General features: G+C 38.3%; 1 protein-coding gene across 1 annotated transcript; it reads right to left on the bottom strand.

The window, feature by feature from the left end:
• Positions 1-442: 442 nt before the first annotated feature.
• Positions 443-23,098, bottom strand: LOC134541864 (GPI ethanolamine phosphate transferase 1). The gene is made up of 15 exons (XM_063385564.1): positions 22,792-23,098; positions 16,853-16,973; positions 15,657-15,756; positions 14,526-14,745; positions 13,972-14,102; positions 11,183-11,394; positions 10,393-10,620; positions 8,157-8,391; positions 6,296-6,471; positions 5,768-5,946; positions 4,724-4,941; positions 4,139-4,332; positions 3,968-4,057; positions 2,613-2,804; positions 443-1,768 (listed from the first exon to the last, which is right to left on the bottom strand). The coding sequence occupies exons 1-15, from the start codon at positions 23,007-23,009 to the stop codon at positions 1,535-1,537; spliced, it is 2,748 nt and encodes a 915-aa protein (XP_063241634.1). The 5' UTR covers positions 23,010-23,098; the 3' UTR covers positions 443-1,534.
• Positions 23,099-24,091: the final 993 nt, after the last annotated feature.

The following is a 24,091-nucleotide window of genomic DNA, read 5'->3' as shown; positions in this document are numbered from 1 at the left end:
GATTTTGCAAAAATTGCAAACTGAACACAGCAACTTTGTGTCACAAACTATTACAGTGCTGTGAATACTGGTTTCAAATGTGGACAGTGAACAAGCAGTTTTGTCATATAGTCAGATATTCTCTAACCTGTGTACTGATTTAAAAATCAGCAGCGTGTGAAATTATGCTGGCTCGATATCTCAATGGGCGTCTTAATTTTTATAAATATTTTGAATGTATTTTGAGATTGAAATGAACAGGTGTAAAACAACTTGAATCATGTAACTGCTGGCCAATAATACAGGCCCAACATTTCAAGCATACTAGGGAACACTGTACATATATGTAAATGAGATTATCAACATAATTTTGTGTCATGTGCAATAAAGTGATTAAGTTGTTTTGTTTTAAAGGTAATAAAGTGTATAAATATATTCATATAAGAATTTCAATGGAAAAATAACTTTCAAAAATAAAATATTTATTCCCGGTAACTTCTGTTACAATTTTTAACATCGCTGTAAGTTTATTTGATGAACATTTATATTGCTTTTACTTATTTATAATCACGAAATTTCTCATTTTATTACAACTGATGGGTGGCCTTACTCTTTTCCCTTCATCCCCTTTATTAACTAGCCATCAATAGCCAAATTAAATTTAATATCCATTCATATTTCTCCCCAATCCAATAAGAAGCAGACTGTCAACAGTGAAAAATTTAAAAATGTTTTGCACAATCAAACAACAGGAACATAAATAAAACATAAAAATTATATCAATCTATATGTACAAAAAAAATTCACAAAAAAAGTTTTTAAACAGAAGGTAAAATTTTATTACAAATATTTTATAGCATAATAACTCCATTTAAAATGGTATCAAATAAATACAAGCACATATTTAGGATATGCCTAATACATAATACTGATTTTCTTGATGTGTATAACTTAAGCTGACCCATGAACTAAAGCTATTATTATAACTTTAGGCCATGGGTGACTCCCTCCCAATATTCCAAACTTGCGTTGTTCTCTGACCTGGTGTTTACACGACCTCGCTATTGGCCAGACTTGTGATTCAACCAAAACAAAAATGCTACAAAAATATCTTGCAAACTAAACTTACAGTTCTGCACGTACAGTAGAGTCCCGCTAATCTTGACTAGATGGGACATGACCTCGTCTGGATCGCCGAAAGTCCAAATTTAAAAGAAATTTTCTGCCTTAAAATGCATGTAACAAATGTTTTAGATGGGAAAAACTATAAATATATATATTTTTTTCTCCCTCCTTTTCTTACAGCTTATTTATAGTTTTAATACTACTGTATACATAGAATTAAGATTTTAACCTACGAACTAATGTAGGATTAGCAGAACAAAACATCTTTGTGGTTAAAATTCAAATTTTTTTTATAATGCCCAAATGAACTGGATGTCTGGATGAGCAGGGACTGGATGAGTGTAACTTTACAGTACCTAGTTGGAGCAACACAATCCAGCAGGATTCCTCCGACTTACAACATGAGCAAGGAACACGCTGCCGCCGTCAGTCAGACTGCCTTCTTCCCGGGGCGGGGCAGGCGGGGAAGGCGGGCGGTGACGAGCAGGTGTGCCACCCTGTGCAGCAGCACGAGGAGCAGCGTGGTGGCCTGCATGATGACGAAGTGGGAGACAGAGGTGCCGATGTCCAGCCAGCTGCCCGTGTTGGTCACCATGTGCAGGAAGTGCAGGCCCATGGCGTCGCAGAACAGCAGCAGCACCAGGAACAGCCGGCCCACGGGCGCCTGCGACAGTCCCACAACCTCCCTCCACAAGAGCCCCCTGAACGCTCCCTGCCCTCAGCTGTGCAGAGCACTCTAGTGATGTTCCCACACGCTCACCTTCCGACTATTCTGCGCATTTTGCAGAATCTGATACAAACACGCACACATTTCTGTACTTTACATATGTCATCAATGCCTCCACTACTGCTTGTGAACATTCTGTCGTATTTCACTCCAGCAACCAGCAATCTGCAGTCACCACTAGCCGAGAGAACTTTAAACAAAACAACAAAGACACATTCTCCTCTTCGATTGGTAGTCTCGTTATATGGATTATGGCCATGGTGACCTAGTTGTGTATATATATATTTTGTTGTCATGGATATTTTTATAATAGCCTCAGATATTTAATTGTTTCATCCAGAAAAGCCATTTAACTACATACTATATTATAACTGGTTTTCACATTGTTTGTTAAGTTAGTATTTGTTTAAACAAAGCTTAAATTTAATTTAATGATTATGGCTGCTTGGTTTGCGTATTAAAATGTTGACATTAATATGCTGCTAAATTATGTAACCTGATATTACATGCAAGGTCAGCTTCAGAATAATTAATGCTGCACTGTTTTTTTTTACATACCTTGAATGAAGCACTGCCTTAATATGATCGCAAGGAAAGAAGAAAGGAAGTATGAAAAAGTATAAAAGTACCAAAATTGTGGTTATAAATTAAATGCAATGCAATAAAACTACAAATGTTCACCACATTAGTGTTAACCTTGGACACCATGGCTTCTTGTTTGCTTCACTCATTATTTTAAATTACCTTGATTATCATTGTAAGTCCTCCAAGAATACCTTACCTCGGTAAGCACATCCAGAGCCTTCATGAAACACCCAACAACCAGGAATGGAATCACAGCCTTCACGAGGATCAAGGCTGTCATTACAAAAGGGGAGAAAACTGTGACAAAACTCCGGACCCATGTCGGATCAAAAGAGTTGATGCTTGCTATGTTGCCTGTACCAAAAAAAGACAGAATGGTGTAAAATAGCTGAGAAAATGGTTAAAGAAAAATTGTCAATGATCTTACATTGCATTAATAAAAATAAAAATTTGCTACTGAACCTAATTTCTCCATATTCTATACTGTTGCAGCTTTAATATGTACGTGAGAGCTATCAACATTTTAATGTGAAGAAATTACAAATCCTTTCATGCCAGACACTACATTCTCATAAGTATTTTAAAACTTCTCAAATAGTTAAACAAGTAAAAAAGTAAAAAAATTATTTCCATATAAAAATAAAGTACAATATGCATATATCACACAAAATTAGAGTTTATTGTGCATCTCCAGTGATTAGGAATTTTGAGCTTTAAAGTAAAACCCTTTAAACACACCCCAGATAAGATTTAAAAAAATTTAAACTACAAAAATATACCAGTTGACTGATAAACAAAGATTTCCTGATTCACAGGTCCAAATTACACATTTTCAACACTGGCTGGCCGGTTCAGAGATATGGCATGGTCTCACACACCATGTATTTTTATCAATTTTCCTTAATTTTTTTAAAGGCTATTTCTACAAGTTTAACTTGATACCTTCCTTACATTTGTTGTTCTGCCTCAAATATTTTCTAACAGATATTCACTTAATAAAATATCATTGGTGTAAAAATGTGCGCGAGTATTTGTAATATTGTATTATCACTTGCGTAACTTTTTACACCCTGATATTACACCAAGATCCGTCAAAAATATCTGTGGCAGAACAGAAACAAGGGAAAATTCAAACTGAAATTTTAGAAATAACCATAAAATAAAATATAAAAATAAATAATATATGTACATATAACGTAATGACGAAGAAAGTAAAAATCAATGTGGTGTGAGAGACAGCCTAACAGCAACAAAGCTATGACTAAAAGTTTTGCCATCATGTGATTAAATTTGCATAAATACACATTTAATTAAAAATACCTGTACGTTTGTCAACTCTGGCACCATAAGGAATTTGGTAACAATTTCTCTTCCCAATCCATTTACAACACATGTTAAATTTGTATTTATGCAATTTATAGAGTCTTCCTAGCATGAAGTGAGTATAAGTTATTTCCCAAACTCAACTCTGGTTTTAAATACATGTTAACCAGTTTTCAACACATTTCCATAAATAGCATTTAATATTAAATGAATGTCGCTGAAGGATACAATAAAGTAAGCTCTACGGAAGTCACTCGATGTTGGTGGATTATCCCAAGCTGTCTTCTTGACAGACTTGTCAGTGGTGAGCCATACACACTGTAAATAAATACACTTTTGTGAATATTACAATTTATTTTAGTACAGCCACACTTGGGATCTACGAAACAGAAAACTTACGTCTAACGGAGAAAGATGTGAAGTGCTACATTCTAGAGCCAACCACAGTGACAGGTTTGACGTAAGGGCGAAGATGAAAAGCCCCTCGTACAAGGTAGATAGCAGCAGGAACGGCACTACGAGAGAGAGACATATGTTCACGAGGCGAGTGGCTAAATGCTGGGCGCCATACAGAGGCAGCACTAACGACAAGCCTGAAAACAGAAAGTTCACAACGTGTTAGCAAACTGTCTACTCCAGGGGCTTGCTTACGACCAAAACAATAACTCAAACTGTCTGCTACAGCAACAAGAAATTGGTGGGAAAAAAAATCAATAAGATGACTGTATTCTCATATTGCACTGTCATCTCAGAACATAGTCTTAATACTACAATAATAAAGCAGTATCAAAAATTATAAATGTTATATTATAATGTTATATTATATGTTATACTACATCCTACACCAGTTAAATCTATGCATATTATTACAGTAATGGCAAAGAGAATATTAGTAAGAAAACTAATGTATTATTCTATTATTATAAAAATATCATTTAAAATTTAGTGTAAAAATGTGGAAGGATGTGTACAAAGCAAACTTACCCGACAGAAACCAGGAAAGTAATTGGTTGACTAAAGGCAAGCCCTGCTTTTCCTCAAAACTGTTTGCAATGCTGCCGATGTTCCAAACGGTCGCAGCGATAACAGTAACTTGAAGCCACAAAGTGGGAACTGACTGGAAGTTCTTGTATTTGGATTTTGTCAGTATCCAGTACAAGTAAACCAATGCGGCGAAAACCCACAACAATCCCGAACATGTCCTGTTGAAATAAAAGCTATGTTAAAATTATGTAAACAAAAAGTATCTAGCACAAAAAAACGTTTTACATAATAAATTAATGATATACCCACGACATATTCAAAACATTTGATTTGATAGGGTTTCACATCACAATGTTGATAATCATAAATTTGAGTAACGCCGGGGTGTTAGGATTAAACCCACGACTCTCACAATACGAGCATGTGTTTGCTACCATGACCACCGAGGACCCTTGAAATGCCTTCCCCACTGCATGCCCCTCTGCTCGGGCCCACCCCTTCTCAGAAACAAGGCAACAAAGGGTTACGATGCTCGTTCGGGTCTCAGTGGCTACCTCACCACGAGGAAGCCGAGTCACGAGAGTTGCGGCAGAGACACAGAAGGTGTGTACGCCGATAAAACTGCCTGCTTTGCATCTTGTTCAGGGTATTGCGCGAATTAATGTGAACACAATGATTTTTTTTGTACATATTGTTTATTCAAAATAAAAAATTCTTATAACTATAAACAAGGCTTAAATACTACTATTATTAAATAAGGAATATGTCCTACTTTTGATTTAATAATGGCTTGAACTCGGTTCGGCACGGAGTCAACTAAATTTTTAGAATCATTCTTGATTGCCTCCTCTAGAAACCATACATGAACTACTGCTCCGTACAGTCCATCTTTTGTGATCTGGCCTCGCAGATCGCCCACAAATTTTCATTGGAATTGAGATCTGATGAATTTCCAGGCTAGTCCAAAATGCTAATCTTCTTGTCCTTGAAATATTTCACCGTTTTATTAGAAATATATTTAACCAGACTGGCTGGCGGACTCACACAAGCATGGGGTCGCTGCCCCGGCCGACCACGGGCAGCAGCGGGAAGGCAGCCAGCACGGCACACGACCCCACCCAGCACGCCTTCAGCCCCCACGGCCCCCGGGAGGACGCGCACAGCCACGCCGCCAGCCCCATCGTCCCGGCCGCCAGCACCCGGCGCTGGTGGAACGACAGCACCTGCATCAACCCACACACGGTTACACTTCCCACTGTCACCAACCATGCAGTCAAACTGAACATTACATGCACTCAAATTATAAGCTACAACAAGGGATGAACTTAAATCCCTAACATTTTTGTAGGAGAGTTAATTTCGAAAAATAACGAAACTCTGTAGACATAACAGCTACCTACTAAAAGCAAATATTATACACATCATGAACTATGAAATGAACTAAACAGTACATATTTCTAAAATAAAAGGATGAGTCACAGTTCTAATGTTGGCACACAATCTTTAGACCATGCAGAGCCTTTGTTCTGAGCAGCAATAAATCCGAAAAGCCATTTTCAATCACATGCTCACCAAAATCTCAATCCCAATCACGTACACGAAGAAGGAGCACAGAAACTGCCGCACTCCGTAACACCTGACGATGCTGACCGCGACACTGTGAAAGTCAGCACGCCGCCGCGCTATGCTCCACCACAGCAGCTGTGGCAACAAGCAGTAAACGTAGAACTGGTACGGCAACTCCTGCACTGCACATAGAAAAAAAAAATAGAAAGTGTTTACGACATGCATGATAGTGCATGAGACGTTTAATGTTTGGCCCATTGAAATATATAATTGAGTGGGTTCTACTGTACAATATAGTGAAAAGCTTCAATCCAGCACGCAAGGGGACCTCGAACATACAAGATTACTGAATATTAATATATTAAATTTTAAAAGGAATACCAAGAGTGAAAATGTAAACTGTGAAAAGTAACCAATTACATTATTAAACAGAAAAAAAAAACAGCACTGAAATGATTACTGACAGTAATGATAAATTCCGAACAACTAAAAACGTAGGCAGTGCAATATCGCAACTTTGCGGCCAATGTCATGAGCCGAAATCCACCCAAACATATCTAAACATGAGTCGCTCAAATGGTGTGGATTACACAATATGCTGAGCCATAGAATGCCAGATTAAATATCTTTCACTGTATATATGTTTTATAATTACACGTGTGTCGTTGTGCTTAGACCTCTCATGGGGGTAGGGGAGACACAAAGGCTGCCCCGCCTCAGGGCAGCTGGGTAGCGTGAGGGTGCGGCTTGCGGCCGGACAGAAGGTTTCTGCTCAGACAATGAGTCGAGGAGCAGTGGGCGAGCTGAGGCTGAAGGGGTCGCTACGGCAGAGTCGGTGGCAACGGCATTACCGGCGCCGGCACTTAAGTGAATCCCCTCCAGCAGGCCTCTGGATACTTCTTGGATCGAGTCAGAGGCCGTCAGGTCTCCGGGTTGACCACCCGCGTGGTCTCCTTGGTGGCGGGTCACTTCAGGCCAGGGAGACGCTGGGGTGCATCTAGTCCTGCTCTCTGGGTGTTGGCAGGTTTCCCTCTTCAACCAGCCAGGCCAAAAGGGCTTCCCGCTACTTCACCCCCCATATGGCATACGGCAGAGCAGGGTAGAAACAAACCGCCCAGGCCCACAGTCTGAAGGGCTGCCGGCCTCCAGGCGCTGGCAAGGTCCTGTGCCAGTGTAGGGGCTCGCGGCGGGGCAACTGATGTGGTGCGGGCATGCCACACATGTGTGTTTGTCACAAACACACAATTAGAAAACCGTACTTATCACTGCAACAGTGCAAAACAGGTTCATCAAGTTGTGTGTTACATTCTTGGTGAAAGTGACTATCAGCGCCTTGCTCTATACCTCCCCCTTCTAAAGGCCTGGCATGTGTCTTGAGCGCCTAAAGGCATATCTCCAGCACCGAGCGCTTATTGTACGAAGTTGTCATTGCAGTTCGAGACCTGTCACTAGCAAAAGGCTATCTGCATTGCCTCCGTCAATTGGCAATGGTTAAAAAAAAAAAACTCTTAATGACTACAAATTTATTGTGTGGAATCTCACACACCATGTTTTTTTCACTCTCATTAATGTTAGTTAAAGGCTATTTCTTTAAATTTAACACTATTTCTCTCTTATATTTTTTGTTCTGTCACAAATATTTTCAACAGACATTCAATAAGCGTGGTATGAGTGCTGTAAAGAGTCACGCAGGAAAAAATTACAAACACTTGCATGAATTTGTACACCCATTATATTAAACTGAGAGAATAACTGCGAAAGAACAACAAATGCAGAGGATGGGGAAGGGGGTATTTACAGAAACAGCCCTTCAGGAACTGTAATGACAAGAGACACGGCTGGTGCAGTGTGCGTAGGCGCCCCTCACCGTGTATGAGCGCCGCGGAGAGGCAGAGCAGCGCTGCGAACGCAGCGTTGACGGGCGCGCCCCCCGCCAGCACGGCGCGAGCCGGCTGAGGGCACGCCGCGAGCAGCCACAGCAGCCAGGCGACGCAGCCCAGGAACAGCGCGGACACACTCGCGAGCAGGAGCCGCTGGTAGTAGGTCTGGTAGTAGTCCAGGCCCCGCAGGCTGAGCGACAGCAGCAGCTCGCTGGCCCTCGTCTGGAACACGGCGGGGCGGTGAAGCTGCCAGACTCCCAACCCGTCCACCCTCCCGGGCCGACGCTGGAGTGCTTCCTCGCAATCCCTCACTTCTGTCTGTCTCTCCGATCACCTTGCCGAGATCATAACCAAACACCCACCTCGATGTGCAAAGCGACTTTTATGCTCATCTTTCCAATTCGCAAGCCTAGGCACACACAGGGTCATAGGGAATGATTGCTGGGATTCTAAACTGTTGTTTTGGCAAGAGAAGTGTTTAATGTAAAATGTTCAGAAAATTTTTCAATTTTCAGATTTAGGTTATTACACTTACATATGGGCACCATTTTTAGCTCTGGTCTAGATGGTATTAAACCTCCTGCCATGTCTTCTAAATCATGTTCACAATTACAGTTGCAATTGCTGCAATGACTCTCTCTCTTTAAGGTGCTGGTGTGCATCATGTTCTCAGTGTACACAATGTTCTTAAAATTCCCACACAGAAAAGAGTAAAGTTTTCCTGGGACCTTGTGTGACCATGAGCCTTAAAACACCACATTTTAAGCCTCACATGGCAGGAGATTTAATATCATCTAGACATCACCACAGATAAAATGGTGTCCATATTGAAATGTACTAAGCTAAATCTAAAACTTTAACTTTTCTGAACATACTAAGAGACCACACATGTACATCCATTTACTACTTCTCTTACAATACAACTTAAAGAGTCCAGGTACCTAATCCTTTTTAAAGACCCTGTACTGTTGAGAGCTTGGGATAGCTTTATTTGAAGTTGCAATGGCACTGTTCGATAAACAACACAGAGAAGAATTTATTTACATGAAAGGTTCTGAACCCTATAGTTATCACAACCTTGTCCTTCTTCTGTTTGGATGTCACACCCTTTTTACAGTTCAACATGTAAACATGGAAAATTGCAATTTGCATAGAATATGTAGTGCCCTGAACTATCACTAGAATCATGTTTAGATGTTTGAGGGTTTAAATTGTACATGCAGGGTAGTATTATAGAGATTAATGAAAGGAAAAGGACAATAACTGTTAATTATTTTTAGTTGAATTGTGATTACGTATTTTAAATGTAGTCTATGCAGGTAATTTAATCACTTAAGGTAATTTTTGTTATGATTCTACACACCAGCAATAATTAAGGCACTTAAAATTCATATTCATTTATCATAGGACTTATTCTATATTTAAATGAAAAAAATACTAAGAATACTATCAAGTTTAATAGTTACAAGTTATGTATTAAAGAGAAGAGACATGGGTCAAGAGTTCAACTCACATTTCTCCAATTTATTTGCCAGTTCACCAGCAAAATTCTCTATGCAGAATAAATTATATTTAAAGTTTTTATTTCAAAGACACAGGGAAAATGTTTTACTGAACTTAAATAGACAGTAAATGGCCAAGCGCAGTATTGTTCAGAAAAGTGCATCCTGCACACATTGCAGCTATCTTACTAGGTAGGATAATGCCTGGGAATCCCAGCCAGCCTCCTGGTACGTCCAGGCTATACTTAGCAATGGTGGTTGAGTGGCCAGATTGCTAGTTTCTCACCCAAGGCTCCATTCCCGGTTGGGTCAAACACAGATTTTTTTTTAATGGAAAATTTTTTTTGACTTTACAGAAAGCCAGTGGGTTTCCTCATAGTACTTCACAATTTCCCCCAACCGTGCTTTCTATCTATGCTCCATTGTTATTCCTCCACCTTTCATCATTTTAATTGATACTGATGTTGACAAAATGCAGAGCCCTAATTCATTCATTTATTCATTAAAATACTTGATAATCAGACCAAAAAATACATATAACTCTGGCAGTATCATACTGTTTTCCGTTTATTACACGTAAGCCCTACATGCAAACCCACTTAAGACATAATGTTCTTGAGAGAAATGGAACTGCTCTCTCCTGTATTACACGTGTTAAGATCATCCCTGGTAGTGGCAACATGTTAACCTAAAACTAGGCCCCTTCGATATCACTACTCACAGCTTCCTCGTATCGCCCCGCATTGATGTGTCCTCGTATCGCAGACTCCAACTGCCTTTTGCCATCCTCGGTCAGGTGAGGGAATGGTCGGTACAACCACGATACACTCTTCCTTTCCACAGTTTCTCGTTTCTTGTCAAACTGTGCTGCCATCTGCCTGGCATTAGTGAACATGGCTTCCGCTAAGTGAAGGTCTGGGAGATCCAAGTAGCTCTTCGGGAGAGAACCCTACAGCATGGTTATCCCAACTATATATAATAACTATAGATAATAAAACAGTAGTCAGCTATGCAATGCGATGATTACAATGAAACAACATAATATTTTAGTCACTTAGGTACAGTATCTGATGCTGGCCACTTTTATTCGAAAAACAAGACAAAGTTATTACTATTTCCTTCCTTTCTTGTCTCTAAATCAATGATTTGTGAAATTCATTGAGTAAAAGATAAATTAATTTGACAAGCAAAAATTCAGCCAAAAAAAGCTTCTAAAATGATTTGTGATTTATTTATTATATTAAATTTGATATTTTCTGAAGCTCTGAACACAGATGTGTGCCCAGGTAGGTGGGGCAGATATTATTTATAACTTCCAGTGCAAATATTTAGGACAGATATTATGTACATACAATAAATTAAACAAAAAATATTCAGATCCAAGAGGGCAAGGTATGAACTCACTTCAGTAAAAACTTGCCTACCAACAAAGGCATGCTTTTCTCCATTCGGTACGTCTTTGCTTCCCCTTTGACGACTTCTGGGAGTTCAAGCTCGGGTGCGTGACTCACCACAGAGTTGACGGGGATGGGAACCCCTATCAGCGTGGCCATGAGGGGGGCAATGTCCGCCTGCCTCACGTCCCTCCGCGAGAGGTGCCCCACGCGCCAGTCCTCCGGGCTGGGGGCGTCCGACAGGGACGGCGCTCGCGGCCCCCGGATCCCTGCGCCCCACGCCACCAGGGGCGTCTCCGTCTCGCTGGCTTCCCCGGCTCCGTGAGATCCTGCCAGGGCGAGACACTTCAGTCCGGATGAGGTCACTAGAGACGATCAGGGGGGTTGAGATGAGAACAGAGCGTTGACAGGATGGATGGGTGGGAAAGACCAGAGAACCACTAGCTCACTTGCGAAAAATCCTAGTTCAACCTCGTTGGGAATCAAACCTGGATTGCCTTCCTCGGAGGCGAGTGAACAGACCACTCAACCTGCCGAGTGTTGCTAGGTGGGATAACTCGAAGATTTGTGATAACACAGGTGTAAATGAATAAACCAATTTTAATCCTATCCGGAAAAAAATAATATTCCACTAAACAGGTTAATAAAAATTAAAACCATAAGTACATCAGTCAAATATCCCAATTCAAGCCATAACATAAAAAAAATCATATATATAATAATACTGTAATGACTGCTTCTTTGCTTGTGTATTGAAGCCAAATCTATTAAATAATAATGAGTCTAACAAATATGACCAAGAAACATTTACTAACTCCTACCATGAAAGCCTACAATATAAATTTAATATAATTTAATTTAATATATAAGATTAAATGATTAAAGCCTAAAAACAACTAATTTATAAAGTCAAACTGTGCATGCAAAAGAAAGACACAACACAAAATGGCAGTGTGCTATTAAAAAAATAATTAAGAATGACTGCTTCTAAGCCTATTCAGAATGTCACAAGTAAACACGAAAAAATATAGGATTAAGGCACCTACTTATATGAAACTACATATATATATATATTCCAGTTTAAGTGAGACACAAGGGACTGTAAAGGGTAGTGCCACTGAAATATATGCAAAATGTAATATTACTTCTATACCAGGCCACCAACTGGAAACAGTTTGATGACGATTGACGACGACGATGATGATGATTATAACACAAAGTAAAACACTAGCCAGCAGTCTCCTAAACCATCATTCAGCTTCCCACCGCAGAAAACAATCACAAACCAAATGCTTGCTTTGCAAAATTAGTTTATTCTGTGTTGCAATATTATTTTTATAAAATTATAATGCTACTGAGTTAATTGAATATATTATAAATGATACAATTCTTTCACAATGTAAAATATGGATACTATCCATAAATGCATGTGGACAAAGCCACAGAAACAACATACTAGTGTTTATATGAAACACAAAACAGGATAATTCTGTATGTGGTGTTAACAGTTCAGCTCTAAAATGCACATTTTGCACTTTTGAAGTAAGGGTTTAATTTCATGCCATAATCTGTACCTTCACAACTCTGCAATATACAAGCTGAGTCTGAATTGGACAGACCAACTTTGCTGCATGTTCATCAAGACAAAATAAGTTGAAAACATCTGCACAACTCGTGGTCTCAAGTGCTTACCAAGGCTGGTATAGATGTGTTTCTGACAATTACTGCCAATAACAGGGAAAGTATTTAAGAGCTGAGCATCTGAATTTTTAATCGGTAGAAGTTCTACAGCTACCACGAATTTTGTTGCTGTAGCAAAATTGTTTCATTGAAATAATTGGGGATCAACACCTTTAGTTTCAACATATTTTTGTGGCGTATTCTACACCTGATTATTTTAATGAAATCATTTTGCTACAGTGACAAAATTCGCTGTGGTTGTAGAACTTCATTCAATTAAAAATAATCCCAGAAGATCAGTGCTCAAAATGAAATACTTCTTTATTATTTACAATAAAAATGTTGTTCAGTCCCAGCTTCATAATTGTAAACCACTCTGGGAAGCACTTTAGACCTTATGTAGTTTAGATGTTTTCACCTCGTTCTGTGATTAACCTGCAACATAAGTTAAGCTGTCGAATTCAGATTCACTCTGTAGAGCTCTTTACTGTAATGTATTTCAAATATATAAATAATTATTTGAAATTTCATGAGTTTGTAAAAAAAATATTACTAGTTCAAGTCCTACCTCAAAAACATAATTAAAAATTGTAAATGGAATAGTGAATTAAAAATTGCCTGCGAATTCGACTCACTAATTCAGTAATTCAATTTTCACTATCTGATGGTGGACGGGGAACCAACACTTATTTTTTGGTAAATTTTTTCATAAACACTTAACAGGTTGAAAATTTTAAAAGATTTTTTAAAGATTTTATTTAATTTTCATGCAAGCAAAAACAAAATGACTTAAAGAAAAATAATAACACGTGTGATAGAACAATCCTGCATCTATTTGCAACACAACTAAAAAAAATCTAAAAATATAACTACTTCTTGGCTATTATTGTAACTTGGCAGAAATTATGATGTTCACAATGTTTCGGCATGACTTTGTGCAGCCAGCTTCAAGGGTGATTAGCAACAGAAACTAAAAAACAAGTTAGTGTAACTGAAACTGGCCATAAAATGTCTATGATCAAGAAATATTTAATTTATACTACATTTTGCACATAAGTTCTTTTAACAACTTACAAATATTGTAACCATGTATCACAGCACTAATTTGTAACCTGCTGGTATGTAGTTGGTAGTAATACATACAATGTGAGGAGGATATCTTGTTAACAAGTATGAGTTGCTTAAACAGTTAAGTTGGAAAAACATGCCCTTAATTCCATACTTACCCCAATCAGTCATCCCATGATCAGATGTGAATATATATGCTGTCTTGTTGTCATAGCCAAAATATTTGTCCATCAATTTATTTATTCTCTCAACGCCTTCATCAACACACTTTATATTCTTCAAGTATTCTCTAAAAAAAGAAATATATATATATATATATATGAGAATTTTTTAAAAATTCAATATATTTTTTTTAAATAAGTAAATTACTACATACAAAAGGAATGTAAAAAAATTAATCATGAATTACAGCAGTTGGCATGAAGGCTATGGGACCATAAACAGTGACCCTATGACTTTATCACATCTGACAAATGCCAAAATTTGCTAAACAATACACTACACTATTTTATACAATACAATATTTTACCTAAAATAACTTAAGTTTTTTTTTCTTCAATAAAATATTTATTTCTAAACAACCGTGTACCTCTTTTGTGGGAGGCCTATTAAGCATAATAAAATCTAAACAATTCATTAAATTAATTTAAGCAGGATGGAACATGTTATCCAGACCTAAGTGAATTCGGAACGTGCTGGTGGGAGAACTTACCGGGAGTGGGGCTTGTACGTGTGACCGGCCGTGTCCAGCCCCAGCAGGTGCAGGAAGAACACGGTCCCGTCCTGCTGCAGCTCGCTCGAGCCGGCGTCGCGGAGGAAGGCCTCCACTCGGTCGAACACCCATGTGTCCAGGGACCTGGTGTCCTTCCTGCCCGAGAAGTCCTCCAGCGCTGCGTCGTACATCTCCGCTCGCACTCGGCGGCCCGTCGCTCCTGACACACACGGCAGTCACCCTCACCTCCACACCACAGCCGTCTCAATAATCAACAGCTAACATCAGAGATAATACTTTCTAGAGCAACATAACACATGCAGGTCAAATGTTCTTTGAATGATTATTGCAATGGGGAAGACTGATTATTATAATCCTGGACATACACCATTGCTGTTTGAACTGTATGTCATAGAGAAAGCCAGAAGAACAGACAAAGCAATATGAGTACAGAAACACACAGGAAACAAGCAAAAATCATCCAACGTCAAATGTTAAATGTGAAGACGGCACATATGAACACAATGGGCTGAAAATGACAAGATGGTTGCAACAGAAACAGTAAATACACACAAACAACAACTTTTGACAACGCCCAACAGGCAGAGGAACCCAAAATTGATACTAAACCGATAAATTGGACAAACACACAGACAATACAGAGACACACACTAGTTCCTCTGTCTCTTGTTGTGTTGTCTCAAGCTGTTGTTCATCTTTATTCACTGTTTCTGTTGCAACCATCTCTTGGTTGTCGGCCCACCAAGTTTGTCTGTGCTATGATACTGTTCTGACTTATTTCTTACACAATATTATCTGAACTGCCTTTTCTTTTAACATTTGACAGCAGCTGATTTTACTTTTTTTTCTGTATGTTTCTGTATTCATCTTTCTTTGTCTGTTATTCGGGTTTTCTCTATGACATACAGTACAAACTAGCAATGGTGTTATGACCCAAATAATTATTTTAATCATATGTAAATAAAACTGAATTTTTTCTAGACAACCAATAATCTTCCATTGTAAGTTATGATGATAAGGATCACTGTGTCCAAAGATTTAATGAGAAAGCAGGCGTAGATAAAACTGAGACAGCTGTTAGGTATCTGTTGTTTTAGCACTGCAACAAACCTTTTGCAAACATGGGCAGAATGTCCGGGCTACCCCATGACCACGTGAACCGACTGCGGTTGAACACAGAGTCAAACTCCACAGGATTTTCCTTCCAACCCTGGAACAGACATGTACTACTACACTTAAACTAATGTGCGTGCACTTTACATTTTATATATAGCTACAAAATTCATAAACCTTCATAACAATTACGATTAAACTAAATAAAATTTGCCACCTGTTGTCCAGTATTTGTGTAATTTGGTCTACCTAGAATTCACATTCATATGAACTATCAATTTTTACTTCTACTTCCTACTAGAAAAAGTAATTACTATAACTTAACATCAAAAACCAATAAAAATGTTACAATGTACTGTTTACAGGTGGGTCAGATCAGGTGTATGAATTTATATCAATTGGAAAACATTTCAAATAGGCTACCAGAGGGCTATGTACATAAAACTCTGATCAAAGCGTAGTTGGCTCCTGAAAAGTGTGACAGAGAGATAGTGATTTGGTCTGCTGAAATTCCATTATTTGAAATCGAAAAATTCTTTTTAGAGCCTACACTGAAATTGTAACAACTTTAGATCAATGCTTGAGTCAACAACATCCAATACCTACTTACTTAAAGGAAAATTACTTAGATCAATGAATAACGATGCTTTATTAAACTTGTATTTTGCAATTCAAATTCTTGGGGAGTAAGCATTACTTATTACGCGATAATTCATAATTAGCAATACTTGTGTAAGTATTACTTTATGAACGTATTCTTTAAGGTAGGAAACACAGGTGTGTAACACTTGTTTCAACATACTACGGATTGAAAATAGTTCTTCAGAATGATTACAACCAGGGCTTTTACTGGCAGCCTAAAAAGTGATATTTGACATTTAAAAAAATAATTTATGTGGGATTACAAAAGTAAAAAAAATACCTCCATTCAGCATGTTTTTTTTCAGGGGGAGGGAGAAATACTTTATTCTGATATCCAGCCCCTCACTTAAAATGTTCTCTTGCTGCCTCTTATATACATATAGGTACTTTTATACAATAATATACTAAAAAAATATTATTATACACATGCGATAGAGCCCACAAATATTTCCTGTATAATTCTGTTTAGAAATGTTTGTATATTACTTCTTGCATAGCTGTAGGTATTGTTTGCAGCAGGTGAAGTGCGGCTACAGGGGACCTGGCCGTACCTTGGCCACCGCTGAGGGGTCCTCGTAGAGGCCTGCTATGAGAGCCACGTGGCCGGGACGCGACTCCGTGGGCACCCTCGTGTGAGACACGCCCCACGCCCCCGAAGTGTTCATCACTCGCCTGCGACAGGCAGCAAGTCACTGTACCACTCGTACCACTCGTAGCACTCTTACCCTGCACAGCTCCAGAGAAGCTCATTCCTTACACAGGTGAAGTTGGCTTTATCCCAGATTTATTCTGCTTCCCCTCCATTCCCCCACTCCAACTACCAAGCGCCAGTGGGCGGAGCTAAAATACAGGATGCCGCAGCAGTGGGCGGAGCAAGCCCGCTGAAGAGCACAACAGAGGGCGGAGCTTAAGTACAGGTGCCGCAGCAGTGGGTGTAGCTTAAACACAGGTTGTACAAAAATAATTTCAGAATTTCCGGAATTAAATTTTCATAAATATTTAACACCATATCTAATCACAAAAAATTTAACATCACATAAGCACGAAATTTGAGTTATTACTATTTTTTTGAAATGTAAAGAAAGAATGAAGGGATGAAGCTGATATGCTAATATGTTGAATAAAGTGTCAGCTTCACACCCAGATTTTAAATTTCGAGCAACACCTTGTACAGCACTACCCAAATGCCCCTAAACCATTTAACATCACATAAGCAAATAATTTGAGTTATTACTATTTTTTTGAAATGTAAAGAAAGAATGAAGGGATGAAGCTGATATGCTAATATGTTGAATAAAGTGTCAGCTTCACACCCAGATTTTAAATTTCGAGCAACACCTTGCACAGCACTGCCCAAATGCCCCTAAACCATTTAACATCACATAAGCAAATAATTTGAGTTATTACTATTTTTTTGAAATGTAAAGAAAGAATGAAGGGATGAAGCTGATATGCTAATATGTTGAATGAAGTGTCAGCTTCACACCCAGATTTTAATTTTCGAGCAACACCCCGTACAGCACTGCCCAAATGCCCCTAAACCATTTAACATCACATATTCACGAAATTTGGGTTATTAAAATTTTTTTGAAATAAAAAGAAAGAATAAAGGGATGAAGCTGATATGCTAATATGTTGAATAAAGTGTCAGCTTCACACCCAGATTTTAATTTTCGAGCAACATCCCATACAGCACTGCCCAATTTCCCCTAAAACATTTAATATCACATCCTATCACCAAATTTGGGTTATTACAATTATTTTAAGGTAGAAAGATAGTATGTAGGGATAAAGCTGATATGCTAATATGTTGTGGGAAGTGTCAGTTTCACACCCAGATTTTAATTTTTGACCTACCTTAAAATAATTGTAATAACCTCAATTTTGTGATAGGATGTGATATTAAATGTTTTAGGGGAATTTGGGCAGTGCTGTACGGGATGTTGCTCGAAAATTAACATCTGGGTGTGAAGCTGTCACTTTATTCAACATATTAGCATATCTGCTTCATCCCGTCATTCTTTCTTTTTATTTAAAAAAAAATTGTAATAACCCAAATTTCGTGATTATGTGATGTAATTTTTTAGGGGCATTTGGGCAGTGCTGTACGGGGTGTTGCTCGAAAATTAAAATCTGGGTGTGAAGCTGACACTTCATTGAACATATTAGCATATCAGCTTCATCCCTTCATTCTTTCTTTTTATTTCAAAAAAATTGTAATAACCCAAATTGGGTGATTATGTAATGTTAAATGGTTTAGGGGCATTTGGGCAGTGCTGTACGGGGTGTTGCTCGAAAATTAAAATCCGGGTGTGAAGCTGACACTTGATTCAACATATTAGAATATCAGCTTCATCCCTTCATTCTTTCTTTTTATTTCAAAAAAATAGTAATAACCCAAATGTTGTGATTATGTTATGTTAAATTCTTTTAGGAGTATTGTATAGTGTTGTATGGGGTGTTGCTCAAAAATTAAAATCTGAGTGTCATGCTGACACTTCACTCAACATATTGGCATATCAGCTTTATCCCTACATACTATCTTTGTACCTTGAAAAAATTGTAATATCTCAAATTTCGTGCTTTAGTGATGTTAATTGTTTTAGGGGCTTTTGGCTATTGCTGTACGGGGTGTGTTCACCATAATCTAAATTTTTTGTGATTAGATATGATGTTAAATATTTATGAAAATTTAATTCCGGAAGTTCCTAAATTATTTTTGTACAACCTGTGTTTAAGCTACACCCACTGCTGCGGCACCTGTACTTAAGCTCCGCCCTCTGTTGTGCTCTTCAGCGGGCTTGCTCCGCCCACTGCTGCGGCATCCTGTATTTTAGCTCCGCCCACTGGCGCTTGGTAGTTGGAGTGGGGGAATGGAGGGGAAGCAGAATAAATCTGGGATAAAGCCAACTTCACTACAGTCATTCCTTTTCTAACACAAACACTCGGGGGTACATACACAGAGTGTGCCAGGTTTACCAATCTCTTCCTCTAGACATTTTCCCTGAGTTCTCCCTGATTCCTCTGTCCAAGCATATTTTATTCCCCTGTATCATCATTCAATCTTTCAAGATAATATAAATCTATTAAACTTAAAATATGTATCCAAAACACATTTCAACCACACACAGCATGTCAAATCGACCATAAAATCTTTTCCAGCACAATACAGAGTTTGCACTGTTATCATTTCTATTAATGTTCGGCAACCAACACTGCTAGTGCATGTGTAATATTAAACTATTAAGGTTTGATCACACTTATAAACAAGAGAAAATGAATGATAATAAACATTTTATTGTGCTTAAAATGTTTAAATCAATAAACAGTTGATTTACTGATTGTTTTAAGTTTAATTAATCATGAAAACATATGGTTTTCGACTACACATTAATTTGTGATTAAAATACAGGCTGGGATTAAGACATTAAGCGGAACACACTAGTACTAAAAATTGCAAATCCAGATTCGTGACTGACATTTGGCAATCCCAGGTTTTCCAGAACCCTGCTTATGGCCATCCATGCATTTATAACCGTAGGGAGACTAAGAAGAGGAGGGCTTCAACACAAAACGAAACCCCTCGCCACCACAAAAACTGAAGCACTGCTCACATCCCAGCCTCGTTGCCCCCCGCGGGATGATAGCCGCATCTTTGTGTGAGGAGAGGAGTGAAGGAGCACCTTCGTGTGAGGGAGAGGAGTGAAGGAGCACCTTCGTGTGAGGGAGAGGAGTGAAGGAGCACCTTCGAGTGAGGGAGAGGAGTGAAGGAGCACCTTCGAGTGAGGGAGAGGAGTGAAGGAGCACCTTCGTGTGAGGGAGAGGAGTGAAGGAGCACTTTCGTGTGAGGGAGAGGAGTGAAGGAGCACCTTCGTGTGAGGAGAGGAGTGAAGGAGCACCTTCGTGTGAGGGAGAGGAGTGAAGGAGCACCTTCGAGTGAGGGAGAGGAGTGAAGGAGCACTTTCGTGTGAGGGAGAGGAGTGAAGGAGCACCTTCGAGTGAGGGAGAGGAGTGAAGGAGCACCTTCGTGTGAGGGAGAGGAGTGAAGGAGCACCTTCGAGTGAGGGAGAGGAGTGAAGGAGCACCTTCGTGTGAGGGAGAGGAGTGAAGGAGCACCTTCGAGTGAGGAGAGGAGTGAAGGAGCACCTTCGTGTGAGGAGAGGAGTGAAGGAGCACCTTCGAGTGAGGAGAGGAGTGAAGGAGCACCTTTGTGTGAGGAGAGGAGTGAATGAGCACCTTCGTGTGAGGAGAGGAGTGAAGGAGCACCTTCGAGTGAGGGAGAGGAGTGAAGGAGCACCTTTGTGTGAGGAGAGGAGTGAATGAGCACCTTCGTGTGAGGAGAGGAGTGGAGCACCTTCGTGTGAGGAGAGGAGTGAAGGAGCACCTTCGTGTGAGGGAGAGGAGTGAAGGAGCACCTTCGAGTGAGGGAGAGGTGTGAAGGAGCACCTTCGTATGAGGAGAGGAGTGAAGGAGCACCTTCGAGTGAGGGAGAGGAGTGAAGGAGCACCTTCGAGTGAGGAGAGGAGAGAAGGAGCACCTTCGTGTGAGGAGAGGAGTTTAGGAGCACCTTCGTGTGAGGAGAGGAGTGAAGGAGCACCTTCGAGTGAGGAGAGGAGTGAATGAGCACCTTCGTGTGAGGAGATAAGTGAATGAGCACCTTCGTGTGAGGAGAGGAGTGAAGGAGCACCTTCGAGTGAGGAGAGGAGTGAAGGAGCACCTTCGAGTGAGGAGAGGAGTGTAGGAGGGGCAAGTGCAACACTCTCTTACTTTGGCTGATTTCTCTATCTGGAAAATAACAATCCGGTATAGGTACTATGATACAAATAACTATTCAACACAATTCAACAAACATACATATCATTCAAAAATTGACTAGATAGTGTTTTCCTGCACCGTACAGTTTGCACTGTTATCATTTCGTTCAACACTACTTAACCATTCTGTAAAAAATATGACAATTTTATTTCATTTAATTTTGAAGCACTGCATTATACGGTATATATATATATATATAGAGTCGGGGTATATGCGAAAAAAAATTGCTAAAAATCTGAAAATACTTTTATTCTATGCTCTTTCACTTCCTCTTTTCAAATCAACTGGCGGAGAAAAGAAATTCCAAATCCTTTAGGAGATATCGAATTTTTTAATTTTCATCACAATACCTGTGTATTCATGCAGCAATCACAATTGTTTCTGGTTTACGAGTATCTATTATGTTTCTTATTGGACAATTTTGTCACGTGACAGTTCCGTGATTGGCCAGTATTCAAATGAACCAATACGTGATTATTTATTTATTTATGTTCCGTCGGAGGTATCGCGACGTAGGTGAACGACTACATCATTTCCTTCTAATGGCAAAGGAAATGTACCCGCCTCCAACTTAGGTGTGTTTTTAACGTTTCTAATTTTAAAGTCTTATTTTTTATTTGGATATTCTTGCACAAGTAATAAGTAACAAAAAATTTTTACGTGAGTTGTTAATGTTCATCATTTGTCCGGGTTTGTTAGGTAAGGTCAGTTACATTATAAATACTTTAAACTAAAGAACCATTGAAATTAAATCATATTATTTTTAATGTACGCTTAGTTTGAAAGTATTCATAATGTAACTGACCTCACATAATCGACCATTTTAGTTCCTACTGTTCATCCTTTGTCCCGGTTTGTTTGGTCAGGTCATTTACATTATAAATATTTTAAAACTAAACAGCCATTAAAATTAATTCACATTATTTTTTATGTCCGCTTAGTTTGAAAGTATTAATAATGTAACTGACCTGACCTAATTGACCATTTTATTTATTAAGCATTCACGACCACACGGCAAAATAACAAAAATGGTTGTACAGGTGTTGTATTGCAAAATTAAAAAATTCGATATCTCCTAAAGTATTTTCGGATTTTTAGCATTTTTTTTTTGCATATAAGTACCGCTACTGTACATATTTACCCATTATACATTGTGATCAATTTACAGACTATAGATATTTGATTCAGCTTCAAATTTATACACTGTTGTTTGTATCCTTTAGTTTAATCAATGTTTGTAAATATTGGATACAGATACACAACAATAGCGCTTTTTAAGTTAGGTTAAGTTAACTACATTTTATATTAGTAATACCTAATCAAGCATACAAACAATTTGACAGTATTTTTAATGTTGTTTAACCTAACCTAATGAACCATCCACACTGTTATAAAGTAAATTTAAATGTAGCTAATCTAACCTAACCAACCATTTTCCCAATATATTATAATATCCTTTAGCAATAGGGTAACCTAACCTAACAAATCATTAAAATTGTAAACTACTGGTAAACTACTTTAAGGTTCAAAAAGCCCTCTAATGGAATAATTGTAAAATAGGTTAACAAGATAAAAATAAAAAAATATAAAAAATAAACTCTTCTTTATAAATACCAAATATAAATCGGTTGTGTGTAACCATAGAAAGGGAATTCAAATTTAATTCAAATCATACCTAAGATATGGAGCGTGGCTAATTCCATCGGCCCTTGTGTAAAAAAAAGATTCGGCTCGTAAACCATCCGCCACAAAAAGAACTATCCGCTTGGCTGGCGGTATGAAATCATTTACTTGAGGTACCATTCCATGTACAATTGGAGATTTAAAATATATATCAAATATTGACATCAAAAATACGACGTGAACAAAAACACCTACAACTATGAGCCACATGGCACAATTTAATTCCACTATTCATATATTCAAATGTAAAAGTAAACACACACAATCACACAACCAAAACACCTCACGATGTAAACACTTTCCAAACAAAACATTGAACTGTTTGAGGGAGGGAGGGGGTGGCCTACGGTTGAAAACTCACGGCCATAAACCTTATCCGGGTGATTTAAAGCATGCATAAGGATAATTCTACCATTTATATGATCGAAGTTCTACTACATGTTAGGAAGATCAGTGTTGTAAGTTTAACAAACTAAATGGTTTATCCACTATATAATATAGCAATGATGTTCAATCAACGGAACACATTAATGTGTTTTAATGCAACCAAGGCGGCCGTTTGCTAATTTTAAATTGCAATATTAAAAATATATTAACTCTTCCAATAATTTATATTTTTAAATTAAAAAGGCTTTATCTTTCATGAAGTTAGGCCGTAAGAAAACTAAGGATGGGTGTGATACGTGTTTCGTATCTAACGAAATGGAGTAACAGACACAGTTATTTCTTACTCACGTATTTATACACTCCTAGAATCTTTATCCTTTTGGATAAAGCCCTATTAATATTCACTGCCGCTTAAACAATCCGTTTATTTCATCCTTTGGTGCGGATGCCTATTTCTGATTAGCTATTCTTCAGAATAAATTTCCGACGATGTCATATACGTATCCATTCATGATAGGCCATTACATTCTTCTCAAAACCTTCTTAATTTAAGTAGTTTAACAATGCGTGCCACATTTAAAATACGGCTCCTGATTGGCCGAGAACTAATGATTGTTACATTATTTTGAATAAAACACATCAATTCCGCGCGCAACAATAGCGCGGAACAAAAAATCTCATATTAAATTCAAAATAAAAAATGTAGTAATAACATTTTACATTAATAAACACGGTGTCAAATGAGCAATTTACCGTTTAAATTTTAATTGCTCTAGAGGGATACTTGTAATTGCTAGTCCTCAAACGTTCGTTTTAGTCATAGAGCTTCAATTACATAGATATACATATTAAATCCAAAGAGTTTTCAAATAATAAAATATATACATGGAACGAAGAAATATAAA

Source organism: Bacillus rossius (genome assembly GCF_032445375.1).
Source record: "Bacillus rossius redtenbacheri isolate Brsri chromosome 4 unlocalized genomic scaffold, Brsri_v3 Brsri_v3_scf4_2, whole genome shotgun sequence".
Classification (NCBI taxonomy): Eukaryota; Metazoa; Arthropoda; class Insecta; order Phasmatodea; family Bacillidae; genus Bacillus; species Bacillus rossius.
This window is presented reverse-complemented; position numbering and strand designations above follow the sequence as displayed.